Here is a 14,878-nt window from a genome sequence, read left to right as displayed (position 1 = left end):
ACTAGGTTTTCAAAATGTTACCTGCCAAGTTATATAACTTATGTTCTCTGTCATGAAACACAGGAAAAAATGCTGTATTTCCAAAATTCTAGCATTCCTGATGGGGGAAATTTCAGTGTAAAAGGCTTTCTTTGCAATACCAGGTTATTTTCTAGTATTGTAGGCCTGGTTCCTCTTTATACTGATTCTAAACTGTGGTGCTGAGTTCCTTCAGTCCTTCTGTGAGGAGGAGGAGAAGGAGATGGTGGGTGAATTATCTGTGGTGTGCATGCAGCTCTTTACAGGTGCCCTTATGTGATAACAGTGAATGGTCACAGCTAAGCTCAGTTCAGTTCTCGGAATACCTGCATGAAATTTGGCAACTGCTTGGTGCTACCATGAGGTTAGAGTTTGCTCAGAATGAAAGGCAGCCAGCTCTCATTCAATATTACCATTTAAAAAGGTAATTTAATAGTGAGAATTTATGAAAGGAAATGTTCGTGCTACAGACATAAATCCCTGGGCTCATAACTGGAAACACAAATTGATGCTAATGTAAGGCTTCAGTAGTTGTGCCAAGCTAACATAACCTGTTTTGAAAGTATGCTTGATTGTGAACCTACAGCTGGAGTAATTTTGAGCAGATGAATGATTTGTTTTTCATTACAAAGATTGTAGGTGTTCTTGGAGGTATTTAATTCCCTTAACACTTTGATTACGTATGTATAACTGCCTACTTCTCCATTTCCATTTCTGCTGAAAATAGAAGGTTATTTTTCATGCTTTCTTGGTAATAGATGCAATTAGTTCACATGGATGCATTGACTCTCTATGGTAGCTTCTTATCTTCAGTTATATTGTGGCTTATGTTTAAATGGGCAGGGGGTGTGTGTATGCATTTGTTTACGTGATTTAGACAAATCAGGGACTGCTAACTAATGCCTTACTTAGATGCTAACTAAATTCCTTTGATCTGTTGAAATGGATCCAGTCCAAACCAAAAAACATGCTCAGATGAATTCTTTGAAGCTACTAAGAGAAATGGCTTTGTCATGTCATTGATGGTTTTGATTTTTTTTCCCAGATTTAATGAGAAGACCTAGCATATGTCTGTATTTATAGCATAGTCATTTATTCCTCCAGCACTTAGTATAGGGATTTTTTTCCCCTTTTAAGAGTATTCCCGTATATACTGTTTTTCTCTGTCAGATGTGAAGCAGATATGATTCAAATGCAAAAATGACTAACACGCTTTGAGTATTTGAATATTTAATCTACTGCTTTGCTGCTAATCTTTGTTTTTCAGTCAGGTAGTTTGGGCAGATAAGAAACTGGCTGTGATATTTAATAGCCTGTGCAAGTTCTCTTAACAGAGCTCTTAGGTCTTGTTTAATGTTTACAAAAGCCAGCCTGAGTGACCTTGAATTCAGTGGAAATGTTACTCTGGGAGCAGTGTAAGGCTTTTTTCCCTTTCAGACATTTAGATTTATTATTCCATGTTGCTGTGTGCACAAAAGTGAAAGGGGAGTGTTAATGATATAATGGATGTTCATTATATGGTGTACATTTTGCTTCATGTCCTCATTTTATTATAGCTTGTACATTGAGCAACTGTGGGGGTTTTTTTCTTTAGTATTTACAGTTCTAAGTATGGTAACTCCACATCACTGCTGTCAGTATCTTCTCACATTAAATTCTAGAGCATACTTTGGAAATAATCGCTATCTGGTTTTTCAGCACTGACTGCATTCTTAAAAACTATTAATATGGTTGATAGAGATGTTGCAATGCTTCTTTGCATGTCTCTGCAGTTTTATTAATCCTGAAAACACAGTATAAAATTAAGGTATTAGGTACTTGATAATGAATATTGAAGAGGGAAAGTATACTCTATTATTTCTTTTAATTTTCTCCACTACCTAGAACATAAACAAGAAATAATAATGCAGAACAATTGTGGTGACTGCCCATGATTACATTGCAGACTTAGTAAAATATAATAAAGCTTTCACTTTTTAAATTAACAACTTTCTTTTACAGGGGAACTCGTAGCCTGTGCTGCATTGTTGCAGTTAGGTCTTGTGAATAATTTATGATTAATTTTAATGTTTTAGTTAGGTTTTATGATTAATTGATTTAAGATTAATGAACCTGATTCCATAATTGATTTTCCTGCTGTATTATCTTACTCTTAGTTTACAGTATTTCTGTTAATTAGAGATTTCTCTTGTTTTCAGAGCTTTCAGTCAGGAATTAAGTCTTTGTCTCTTGGTAGGTTGGAAATTACAAGAGGACAGTAAAACGAATTGATGATGGCCACAGACTTTGCAATGATCTCATGAATTGTATTCATGAACGGGCACGGATAGAGAAGGTGTATGCTCAGCAGCTCACAGAATGGGCTAAAAGATGGAAGCAACTTGTGGAGAAAGGTAATGCTGAGTTTGAACTCTGACAACTTTCTCAAATGGAAAAAAATGTTTCTGTATTTCTTTGTTTTGGTAAGTACAAAGCAGAAATACTGTATGTTTTAGCCTATAATGGAGTTTTTGCAAGAGGCTCAGTAATGTGACAAATGACCAAGCTTTTTTGGATAAAAACCCGACCAAGCAAAGCCCTGCTCTTTTGCAAGTTTGCTTCCTTCTTGCTGAAGCAGATGAATCTTGCCTCCAGTACTGAGTTATGTTCTAGAGAACTGTCTGTTTCTAGATAATTACCAGTAAAGTTTGAAAAGGGATTCTGAATTACAAGGGGCAGTGACTGTGGGGGAAAGACTGGTAATTATAGACCTAGGCATTTCTCTAATGGAAGGCTAAGGTGATACTATTTAATATATTCTGCAATAGTTTATCCTTGTAATGGTTATTCACCCTTCCAAAATTATGTTGAGAAACTGAAGGCAGTTCAAACGGGAGCTCACATGTGGAATACTGAGAACTGTGGTACAGGGGTAAGGACTCCAGACTAAATTAATATTATTTTTTCAGGCTTAAAAGTTTGTAATACTCTAAATTTATGTGAAAATAAATTGTTCTCTTTTCTAGATTTGCATCAGCATTGCTGTTTACAAGTGAATATAAGTCAATAGTTTCAGGTAGTTTCTTGGGAATATAAGTTCCATGTGGGTAATGGTTACTGAGAATGACACTTTTTGTTGTGTTTAGGCCCACAGTATGGAACAGTAGAAAGGGCTTGGTGTGCTTTTATGTCAGAAGCTGAAAAAGTGAGTGAACTACATCTAGAAGTAAAAGGTTCACTGATGAATGAAGATTTTGAAAAAATCAAGAACTGGCAGAAGGAAGCCTTTCATAAGCAAATGATGGGAGGATTTAAGGAAACCAAAGAAGCAGAAGATGGATTTAGGAAAGCTCAGAAACCCTGGGCAAAAAAGCTAAAAGAGGTACAGCAGTAGATTATGTATTAGATATCCTGTGTTATAATATACTAATGTTTCAAATCTCTATAAGGGAGTAAACTCCCTATTCTTTCTGCTGGACCCTCCTTTCTCTTAAAGATCTCTTGCTTTCTGTCCTCTTCTGAAAAATAAAAATTTTATCTTGATCTCTCCTAATTTTGGTGAATTCAGTGAAAATCTGGGAAAAGTGAAATTTAAGCTATCATTTTAACAGTATCTTATTTCATGCAATTGAAAGTTATTAATTGCTCAAATAAATGAGGGAAAATGTATTTGTGGGTTTTTCCCCCCCTCTCATATAACATTATTCGTAAATAACAGGTTGGTAGAAGTAAAGGGAGCAGGTGAACATGGGCATGAGTGATAAATGTTTAGTTGGGGACTTTCTGTAAACCTTTTGTTGAGCCTGTTCAACACTTCTCTAAGCTGTATGAGTGACATTTCTTGTATGGTGAAAGAATGCTCCAACAATTTCCTTACGTTGATTCTTACATGTTGTTTATTCTTTGGCCTAAATGAAAACAATTTCCCCCTCTCCCAAAAATAGAAAAATCATCCTGAAAACAAAACCTAACCGTTTCTTCATTGCAACATGATTTTATGGCTAAGATGTTATGGTTGCTGTAGACTGTTCCAGATGCAAAGACTCAAATCGCTTTTGTAGGTGGAAGCTGCAAAGAAAGCTTATCATGCTGCCTGCAAGGAGGAGAAACTGGCTATATCCAGAGAAACAAACAGCAAAGCTGATCCAGCACTGAATCCTGAACAACTCAAGAAATTACAAGACAAAGTGGAGAGAAGCAAACAAGATGTACTAAAGGTATACTGAATGTTTTTTGACCTATAGCTTGTGCCTATTTAAGCTCTTTTCCCCTCCTGAATGTGCTGTGAACACCAGTTCACATAGCTCTCTGTCAGTTCCAGTTCTGTACCAAAGTTTAGTTTTCTACCAAAAATGTGTTCTTGCCAAATTTTTCTTCTCTGAGGATGAATAATGTATGGCCTCTATTTCATTTAAGTACTTTCAGCAGGGAGCTAAGCACAGTAAGCCAGCAAACTTCTAGGGCAGAGTTCTACTTATTTACTAGTGAGAACTGCGCTATTTCACTCAAGAATCTGAGATACAGATGCCTAAAACTTGCTGACAACTACGTATGTCATCATTCTTGACTGCAGAATGCATTTTTTAAAAAATGAAGCTGATATAATCCACTTAAATAATGCTGTTCTGTTACATAGTTTGCTTTATCTCTTCAGAGGGCTGCTACTGAGAGGTTTTTAATGTGTGATGTCTTTTTCCTTTGAGAATGCTTTTCTCGGATCTGGAATGTTAAGTTGCATCAATTGGGATCTTTTAATTCCTGCCTGTGGACTACTTCTGTAAATTAGAGCAGAGTCTAAGGTTGTATCTGTTAGCTGAGCTCACAGTGTATGCAATTTATGTTCACAAGGATGTACACAATGTTTGGGGATTTGGTGATAACTCACAGTACACTATGTAATTACTAAAGGAGAAAAGACAGCACTTTGAAAGATCTCCAAATACCTTCAATAACTTGAAAGACTTCCTGTTCTGATTTACTCTGTAACTCCTTCGGTTTTTATCTTTAGAGTTACATTAACATTTGTCATGGTTTCTCTTAAAAAGCCAGAGAAGAGGCTTGGAGGTTTATTGTAACTGTTTCTGCAATTTACTTAGATAATTCTCATTGTGCCCTCAGTTGGGTACAGTGGTAATGAAAAAGAGTTTGCAGTCTGGCAACTTCTGGTCTAAACCTTGGCCATTACTTCATTGATAGGTCTGTGTTGCAGGGCAGCAATAAAATATATTGCTAACAGTTTGGTTTTGTACCCCCAGACAAAAGAGAAGTATGAAAAGTCACTGAAAGAATTAGATAATGCTACTCCTCAGTATATGGAGAACATGGAGCAGGTATTTGAGCAGTGCCAGCAGTTTGAGGAAAAGCGGTTGCGTTTCTTCCGAGAAGTGTTACTGGAAGTCCAGAAACACCTTGACTTGTCCAACGTTGCAAGGTAAAACTGCTAGACTTCAAAATTAATGCTTAATATACTTTTCTGTGTAAAGCAATAAATGCTTCAAGTAGATCAGAGTTCAGAGTTCCGTTTTCTTTCTAATGTGTTGCTTCAGTTTAAAAGTGCAAGTGAAAGAGATTAATTCTTTGTTTTGTCTAAAATGAGATTAGCACCTATCTCTAACATTTGCCAGAACCAACAAACCTTCATTCTTGTGGTATTTTATAATCAAGTATGTTCCAATTAGAAGGGATTCAGCACTTAGAACCAAAAAATGCTGGATCAAAGATTGGGAAAAGAAGGTCTTGGTTTATTATGTGTCTTGCATGTTTATTAGAGAACAAACTGGAATTTATTAGTGTAAGACAGCATGAAATTTGTAGTCAATACATTTATTGTTAAAATATTAGAGCTCAGTAATGAAATTACCTTGATCTGGAGATGAATTTAAGATCCATGGGTTAACCACTACTGAACTCTTGTCCACCTTAATTTCAAAGTCTGTTCTTTAAACTGTCATATGTATCAAGCATGTCTTGTATTTTGTTCTTTCTGCCTGAGCCTTCACTGTCTTCCAAGAAAGCCCTCACTGTATTTGCTAGGGAGCTCCAGACACAGGAACACTTGCCGTGAGTGCTGTAACTATGGCAGTATTTTACATCCCACTTCTAACAGCAGAGGTCATGTGCACTCTGCTTAGCACTTCAAGTGCAAGGAGAAAAGGAAGAACTGATTTTAACCTGAGTAGTGTCCCAACTGGCTTGCTATACTGTCACACAAATTCTAATGCATGAGGAAAGGGCGTGGCACAGCGGCAAGAACAAAAACAGAGCAAGCAATAGGTAGGGGCAAAACCAATTTTGGCATCATTACCGTTTTGGGTGCCTTCAAAGTTCTTATGGAACTGCTGTGGGAGATACTGTCAGAGTGGAGAGATGGTAGATTTGCTGCCCATTTGATTCAGTTTCATCAGGTTAAATGAAACTACAAATCAGAAATAAATGAGAAATAGTTGACTAAGTGGACAAGGCTGGGGGAAGACCACAGAAAATTACCAAGTGGAGAGGCAATGATTTCCTATTAAGATACTTAGAATTCCAGGAGTCGTCATAGTAAGCATCAAAACAAATAACAGAACTATTAGGGTAAAACCAGGGAAAAAGCAGCTCTAACTGTTGATCTGTTTCCTTATCTTTGCCTCTTTAGTACAGAGATAAAAGATGTAGAATTAGTCATGAAAACAAAGTTTGATTTTTAACTGTAATGGTGCTAAAGAGCACAGTCCAAAAGATAACCTGCCATGTTTTCCAGAGATGTAGACCTAAAGTTTATTGCTGATTTAACTGATGGCTGGTAATGATGTATTCCCTTTCTCAAAATACATGCCTCTCTATTGCTTAAATACATTGAAATGACTGGTGATGTAGGAAAAAACCCATACTGTGTATATGTTAAAGCAGTCAAGTATTGTATAGAAATTGAGAAATATGGAAGTGTATTTTGAGAAAGTTCGACTCCTTGACAATGTAGCACTAATGAATTCTAATTCTAAATTTTGTGTGATTTGGTCTGGAAGGATTTTCACAAATAGTCTACCTTGAGTATAATAGCAGCTTAACTATATATAAAATAATATAATAGCAGTTCTGTGTCTCTTATTTTAAGCCTTGTGACTGTTGTGTTGAGACTTTTTTAAACTCTGAGTTCCATATTGCACCATATTGGTGGCTTTAATATAAATGTATTCTCATGCACATTGCCATGTGCATGGTCTAGGATCAGAGCTGTGTCTGCAACATGACTTCTGTTAATGAAAAACAACTAGAGAAAAGATAAGAAAAAGTAGTAGGTTCTTTTTCACAGTGTTTGATACAAATAGTGTAGTTAGTAAAATCAGACAGTGCCCAAACCTGTAAAAGCAGTTAGCAGAGATTATACCTGCATAGGAAAATGTTTAACCCATTTACCTCTGCTTCAAGTTTGGGGGTTTTATTTTTATAATTGCTTACAATCCTCACTGGATTAAAAAAGAAGTTTTCACAGAGTCCTGTGGACTTAGCACAAAACCAGTTTCTACTGCCTTGTAGATAAGCTTTGAAATTCAAGAAACTTCCAAGACTGCAGTTCAGTTTAAATACAGTCCTATGTATATATATATATATTTTAATGACAGCCAATTAAATTACACAAGAGTCATAGTTTTAAAATCTGGTAAACAAGGATTTTATGGTGTGATGAACTTTGAGCTAGTTTTCTAATTGGACTACTCTTCCCTTTTTACAGGCAGTTAACAGGTCTGTCAGTTTTTAAAAGTCTATCTTGCTATAAGTTTTTTCCATACTATTGGGAAATTTAAAATATTTTTTTTAAAAACTGCTTAGGGATTTGCCGTGATTCTAAATGTGATACTAAATTAGAAGACAAATTTGTTTTTCAGTTACAAAAATATCTACCGTGAGCTGGAACAGAATATCAAAACAGCAGATGCTGTTGAAGACTTGCGGTGGTTCAGAGCTAATCAAGGTCCAGGGATGTCGATGAATTGGCCTCAGTTTGAGGTAAGGTCACAGTACTTAAACGACAGAATTGTTTTGTCTAGTTTTTTCCTCTTTACTTTTTGTAATATTTCTTTCTGGTGTATTTCTGAAATTCAAGCTCCCAGCACTGAATCTTTTTGTTTTGCAAGTCATAGTGTTTTCTTATCTCATTTTTCACTGGACCACGAGGTGGTTATGTTGAGCACTTTTAGAGGTGGTTATGTTGAGCACCTCTTTAAACAGAAAATGGGTAAACCAGAAAACTACAGTGCCTTTTTCTAAGCTTAAGTCATTACTGAAGTTGTTAGCCCTTGTTTAGTTGATACATCTCTGACACCTGCGTATGTTATCCTTAATGTTTTACTTCTCCCCTTTGGTGAGAGACTTCAGTTTGAATTTCCTTGCTGCTAGCAGGTAATTGTAGCGTATGCTGCAAAGACTCTAAAAAGAGTCTGAACTTAACAGTTCAAAATTTGAAATTTGATACTTAAAATTCAATACTTCTCTATATAAAAAAGAGCTCTACCTTTACCCAGTTAGTCATTTTATTGCTGGATGCCATTTTCAAAAGAAAGGAGTTTTTCTAAGTAGTGTTCTGATACCATAGCCTACAAGAAATACATACAGAAATGTGTTAGTGCAGATCATACTACTCATGTGTGATAGCTAGAAGTGGAATGAGTTGGACCAGAAACATGGGTTTAGTTGAAATAAATTCTAGAGATTAAATTAATTAAGTGGAAGCATAAACTCTGGAGTGTTTCACTGTTCCCTTATTAACCATAAAGGAAAATAGCACTTGTTTTGAAAATACCAAGTAACTTTAAATTACAGGTTTGAGGAAGAAAATTCATAACAGTACTGTAGCATTTCTTTGCCTGAAACACTGACATGCAGTTACTTCTGTGTGGGGAAATTACTACCCTATTTCTTAAACTTTATAATTAGCAAATTAAATGCACCTGTTACTGTTTTCCTAATCAGGTTTTTTCTCATTTACATGCTACAAGGATGATGTAAGTAAAAAAGTCATGATCAAATGACTATGAAATTGCATTGTAAACTGCAAATACGCATAGGTCAGTGGTCTTTTAACTGTGGTAACTCAGAAATCCAATATCTATTTTACAAAGTTAAAATAATGAAGTATTTGAAGAACTGTGTGAAATGCACTGGACTGACATAGGAGTAATAGGAACTCTGAAAACTTCCATTTCCTGATAAAAAATACTTATGTCAAATGCCATCTTTTGTATAGCAAACTCTCTCCTGACTTTTTTTTTACTTTTAAGACTTCTGAGAGGAAACATGTCTCAGCATAAGATATTTGCTTGCATCCACTTTGTTTTCTGTTGGTTCCTGCTTTGTATCAGTATAGTGTATATAGTATAACAGGATATCAAAGCTTAACTTCTACTTGGTGCAGGAGCTGTGTTTAGGTCTCACCATGCCTGTCCCATCTGCCTCTGAATAATTCAAAATATCAAGAAGGGTCTACAAGTGGCATCATTAGTCTTGTCAATATTTGTGTTGATTTGAGCCTTAACTCCTATAGATGTCCTTTTTAGGACACTGAATTTCACTAAATCCAGAGTGAAGTACCTTAAGGGCTTAAATCTTAGGCACAGATTTAAATTAGCTTCTTCTTTCTAAGTCATGTGAGAGAGCTTCTTGAGAAGTAAGCCCTGTCTTACAATGCCTTTTTTAATTGAATGTTAAGAATTACCTTTTAAAGCCAGATGTCTTGGCATTATTTGAAACTATGAGCCCTCACAGTACATCTTTTAAATATCTGTACTGGCCAGCTCTTTTGATTGCTCCAGTTGTGTGCCACATGTCTGGTATTTTAAGTCTTTTCAAGGGGTTCAGAATACTAAAGAGGGAAGTGCAGGTAACTTTGGGATTTTGTGAGTGGCACAGACACCTGTTTGCATTGCTGGAGTAGGAACTAGATGAGAATTGTAAATGAAATGTTTGGAGTCTTTAGTAATTATTGATAGTGTTGTATATACAGATGTATGTTCCATAAGTCAGTCTGAAAATTAAATGTGAAATTACTTGTTCAGTTGAATTTCTCAATCACATTTTGCATTCATTGGTAGGAGTGGTCTGCAGACCTGAATCGCACTCTCAGTAGAAGAGAAAAGAAGAAGGCTTCTGATGGAGTGACTCTGACTGGCATCAATCAGACAGGAGACCAAGTTTCACAGCCTAACAAACACAGCAGGTAGCTTTTTCTGTGCCTATAAACACTAATTGGAAAAGATTGTTGCCTTCAAATGCACTAAGCTCTATGGGATCAAAAAGTCACTGTCCAATCAAATTATCATTATTAAAAATGCAAGCATTTTTAGTGATGTCTCTGTACGTCACAAATTAATTGGAGAATTGTTCTTCATTTTATAGCTCTCTTTCCATTGGGAGCTGAAAGAAAGCAAGCTTCATGAGAAACTGAACTTCCTGTACTTGATCTGGTGGTCTCTTCCTACCTTCCCATCTCTAGAAATGACAATAATGCTTTCAGGTCTTAGTTTGCAAAACATCTAGTCACATCAGAATTCTGGATGTGATTAATACAAAACTGTTAACATCAACTGCTTTAAAAAGGAATGAAGCTGGCCAGAAAAATTGCATTGCGTTTTATTGCAGGCAGTAGGAAAAAAAGAAATTGTGGTCCACAAAGGATATTCTGATTGTGGAGGAATGCTCTGTATGTGAGACTTTTCCAAGCTTTCTTGAGTCTCATGCTGCATTTGATAGATGTTTTGGTTTTGTTTAGTTGTTTATTTAAATTTTTTTGACTGAAGGAGGGGTCTGCTAAGAAACTGCTTAGTGGGACACCAGTGACAGTGTTCTCTTATACAGATAGGGTCACCATAATGCTTTTTCTTTTCCAAATTAGCAGTCTTAGTGTCCAGAGTAACACAGTGCAGTCAGTACAATCAAGTTACAATCCCTTTGAAGATGAAGAAGATACTGGGAGTACTGTCAGTGAAAAGGAGGACAATAAGATCAAAAAGTTGGTGAAATGTTGTTTTTTAATTGTTTTCACATTTGCACTTTCTCTATCCAGGGTTTTCTATTTTCGGTTTCTATAACACTATGCTGGTCAGTGCATGAAGTGTTTTTAAGCAGTTGTGTAAGCAACACTGTAACCTAACTTCTCTTTCCTAACAGATGCCATATCTGTTGCTTGATCTTTGGTTTCAATCTACTGTGGTTATTGGCAGTTGCTAACAGAACTGCTGTTGCTTTTTTCCCTCCCTTTCCCAGTCCTATAAAATATTAAAACTGATGTGTTTTTCTAGTGAAACTGCTTCTGGAGCTTTATTGCTCTGTGTCTTCTCACTGAATAAATCTGCTTTTAATATGCTTCCTTTTTTTGTTTAGGACCTTCTCAAGCAGCTGCCTGTTGCTTCAGTGTACACTCTAGGGATATTCCACTCTCTTAACTGGCATGTGCATGCTAAACAGTGAACTTCCCTTTAAATTATCAAGTTGTTGCAGTGTAATGAAGTTTTTTATTGGTGGATTGCAATATAGAAAAATTGTTGGAAGCTACCATAGAAGTGCACAGTGGTTTGGGAGGAAGGTTCTGCAAAACAATTTAAATATCTTACCTAAAGCAGATAATCCCTCTCATCGACTGTGGCATCCCTTTTACCTCTTCCAGAGTAAATAATCCCATGGATTATGTGGATTTTTTGTGAGAGAAGTCCTTTGAGTCTGTGGGGAGATTGACGTGTGTTGGTTTTGCCTTTTTCTAACTTTTTGAATGCTTTGCAAGAATGTTTTTCTTTTTTAATGAGGTATTGTCAGTTAAAGATAGATGAGAAGATACCAGAAAGAAAGTTTCAAAGCTGGGCCTTAGAGTGGAGTTTAAGCATATTTAGGGGTATCTTAGTGGTATTTCTAGTCTCCTATTTTAAAAGCGGAAAATAATAATTTCAAAATTGATTTTCAGTGTTAGCAGCTATGAGAAAAACCAAAGCTACCCTACTGATTGGTCTGATGAAGAGTCCAACAACCCCTTCTCCTCCACTGATGCAAATGGAGACACCAATCCCTTTGATGAAGACACCCCTCCTGCCATGGAGGTGAGAGTACGTGCACTTTATGACTATGAGGGCCAGGAGCAAGACGAGCTCAGCTTTAAGGCTGGTGAGTTTGCAATGTTCACTTTAAAATACTTATCAAAAAGGAGAAAGGCAGGGGATTTTTTTTCTTCCTTCACCTTTTATTTTCTGAAGTTACCTGCTTCTCTGGATGTACAATTCCACATGCAGGATCCTATCTAACCATCATCCCTCCTAAGAGTGCGTTTTGGTTTCCCCTGTTTGGCAGCACTGACTCCTAAGCTCTTTGAAGTGTGTTGGGTTGCCTCTGAGATACTCTTTTCTTACTGTCTTAAGTGAAACAAAATTACCTGCAGAACTGAAAATCCTCTCTCTCCCTTTTCTTCCTTAGTGACAGTAACAGCTGCTGCTTTTAGCTGTCTGGAAATGCCAACCCTATAGAGTTGTTTTTTAAAGGAAAATACTATGGCAGGTATTCTTGAAACTGCATTAAGTCAACTGATACCTTCTCTGTTTAAATGGAAAACTTCCAATTTTTGGCATCCAACTTTCTGCACTGCCAACGTTTTAGAGTTAAAAATTTAGCCATGGACAGATACTTTTTAAACTGTTGCTTTTCACCCCTCTTCAGTGTATGTTAAGCACAGGAATTGTCTTTACCCAGGTTTTTTCAGTCTTGTGTTGTATTAGGGTACATTTAGTACACCTCTTCGTTCTTAAGGTGTTGTATCTCCCTTGAGCCCTAAACCCTTTTTTCCCTCTCTGTTACAGGAGTTGAGAGAACAAAATAGATGCAACTGATGGGGGAGACCCATCACACACTGTTTCCACACATAGGAAGGTGACATCAGGGTGCAATGGCTGCACACCACAGGTGCTGCTGCCTCCAGTTGAAATCTACCCCTGTTCATGACTTTCAAGCCAACTGTTCAGCTGTCTTGCCCAGAATTGCAGGAGACATTTTCCAACCAGGAATTCAAGAACAAGATTGCAGAAGTAGTTTAGCAAAAGCAAACAGAACTTCACTTTGTGCTAATGACAGAGATAGACACTCTTTGTCTCTTTTCCTATTTGCTTGTCAGTTATCTCCCATCCCTGTAATAAACAGATTAATTGTAGTAGAAAAATAGGATTCAAGTGTTGAAAAAAATTCCAGAAAGCTTTTGTCTGCCTCCCTTTCAGCTAGGGTTAGTTAAGGTTAGTGCTATTTCTCTACCACCTGCTATGGTTCTTAGGTGGATGTTAGGGCTAAAAGTTAGGAAAGCAGTCCATGTTGTAGCTAATCAGGGAACTGCAGGATGTCTGTTCTGCTGATGAAGGGGGGTGCTCAGAACAGTGTGTCCCCTGGTCATATTCTAAATGCAGTTTGTGCTTTCTGAACCAAAACACCCCCCAGCTCAGGTGGTGGTGCTGTGCCTTAAACTTACCTCCTTCCTTTTTTGTTAGTGAAACCACTGAACATCTGACCTTTCTTCTTTGCAGACAGGTATTGTAGGCTTCCAGAGTGGAGGAATGGGCTATTTGTCCGTGAACTTTGCTAAATTGTGGCCTGACAGAAGTACAGTAGTAACAAAACATCTGGTACTTTTTTGGCACACAAGCCAAAAGTTATTTTTCATTCTACAGACTTTACCTGCTCCATTTTTCTCAGCAGGGGATGGAAGCATGCTAATCCTCTTGAAATATATCTCTGGTACCTGTGAAGCAGCAAGGGTTTACAGTAATGAGTCTTTCCTTGGCAAAACTATGCAGTGTTTATATACACAGATGTAATGGTTAAATACAAAGTTAGGTGTTGTGTGCTGGAGTACCAGCTGTGTCGCATTAATTGAACCACTGAACCAAGTGGCTCTCAGTGTGTAAGGTCTGTAGAAATAAAGCAGAGGAAGTATGAACTGTGAGGTATTTGCAGACTTCACTTAAAAAGACTTCAGTACTTAGAAGGAAGAGCATTAAAAAATATTACAACACCAAATTATGTAATTGATACAATTGTGGGAAAGGGATGATGTGCTAGACCGTGAATCCCCTTAGAGATGCTGAATTAATAGGATGGCTACTTAGTTATTAGGCAGAAGTGTTAGTGTGACTAGCTTTACATTGAACATACAAAAAACTAAGGAAAAGAACTCACTAGGTCAGGTGGGAGCCAATTTGAAATGTACTCAATCCTGTGTTCCTCTGTAGATATCCCTAGGCTCCTAAGCAGCTGTCAAGCAGAGGATTAATACATCTTAAGGACTTGTTCAAATGTACATGGCTATTCTCAGATAGGATTTCCATGGGTATTCAAAGAATTCACCTACAAAATGCTTCTAAATACATATTACAGAATATGTGCTCTGCACAGTGTCCATTAAATGTACTTTAATACTTGAAACTAATTTTTTTAGTGGAGTACCTTTACATCTGGTGCTTTTTGTTTTGTTTTGTTTTTTCTCTTGGCAAACAGCTGTGGGAGGCTTCCAAAGAGCAAGGATAATTTTATTCATATTCTATGAGAGGTTTTATAAGCATGTAAGAGGATGGGACATAATTATTTTCAATATTTGTACTGTATCCCTCAGTGGCTAAGAATAGCGACAGTAAAGGTTGTCCCTGCAATGTTGTCAGAGTATGTTATTGTGTGTTCTGGTTTTATCATCACAGTGGTTTCATTGTAACTGCTGTGCAGATGACACTTAAAAGTGCTAATATTTTCTTAGACCTCCAGGATCACTGAGTTTCCAGCCCAAACTTTGATACAAATGCATTTGTTAGGGCATACAGTCATTGAAATGTGAATTTTGGGTACTCTTTGTTTCCACTCTTTATTTACACACGCTTCATGGAACGTT

The 14,878-nt window shown here is 36.9% G+C and overlaps 1 protein-coding gene across 6 annotated transcripts in view; it reads left to right on the top strand.

Annotated features, from left to right (window-relative positions):
* PACSIN2 (protein kinase C and casein kinase substrate in neurons 2) overlaps positions 1-14,878 on the top strand; it is a 60,329-nt gene that overhangs the window by 42,885 nt on the left and 2,566 nt on the right. For 5 of the 6 annotated variants that reach the window (XM_041426792.1, XM_041426787.1, XM_041426791.1 and 2 more), the window contains 8 exons: positions 2,255-2,411; positions 3,144-3,379; positions 4,059-4,214; positions 5,253-5,428; positions 7,866-7,986; positions 10,068-10,192; positions 10,868-10,984; positions 11,930-12,126. In XM_041426792.1, coding sequence (XP_041282726.1) covers positions 2,255-2,411; positions 3,144-3,379; positions 4,059-4,214; positions 5,253-5,428; positions 7,866-7,986; positions 10,068-10,192; positions 10,868-10,984; positions 11,930-12,126 — 1,285 coding nt within the window. The remainder of the gene's footprint in view (positions 1-2,254; positions 2,412-3,143; positions 3,380-4,058; positions 4,215-5,252; positions 5,429-7,865; positions 7,987-10,067; positions 10,193-10,867; positions 10,985-11,929; positions 12,127-14,878) is intronic. The other variant, XM_041426793.1, reaches the window with a different exon arrangement.

Source organism: Onychostruthus taczanowskii, unplaced genomic scaffold (genome assembly GCF_017590055.1).
Source record: "Onychostruthus taczanowskii isolate IOZ18803 unplaced genomic scaffold, ASM1759005v1 scaffold95, whole genome shotgun sequence".
NCBI lineage: Eukaryota > Metazoa > Chordata > Aves > Passeriformes > Passeridae > Onychostruthus > Onychostruthus taczanowskii.
Note: the sequence above shows the minus strand (reverse complement) of the source record. Positions and strands in the feature narration are given on the sequence as shown.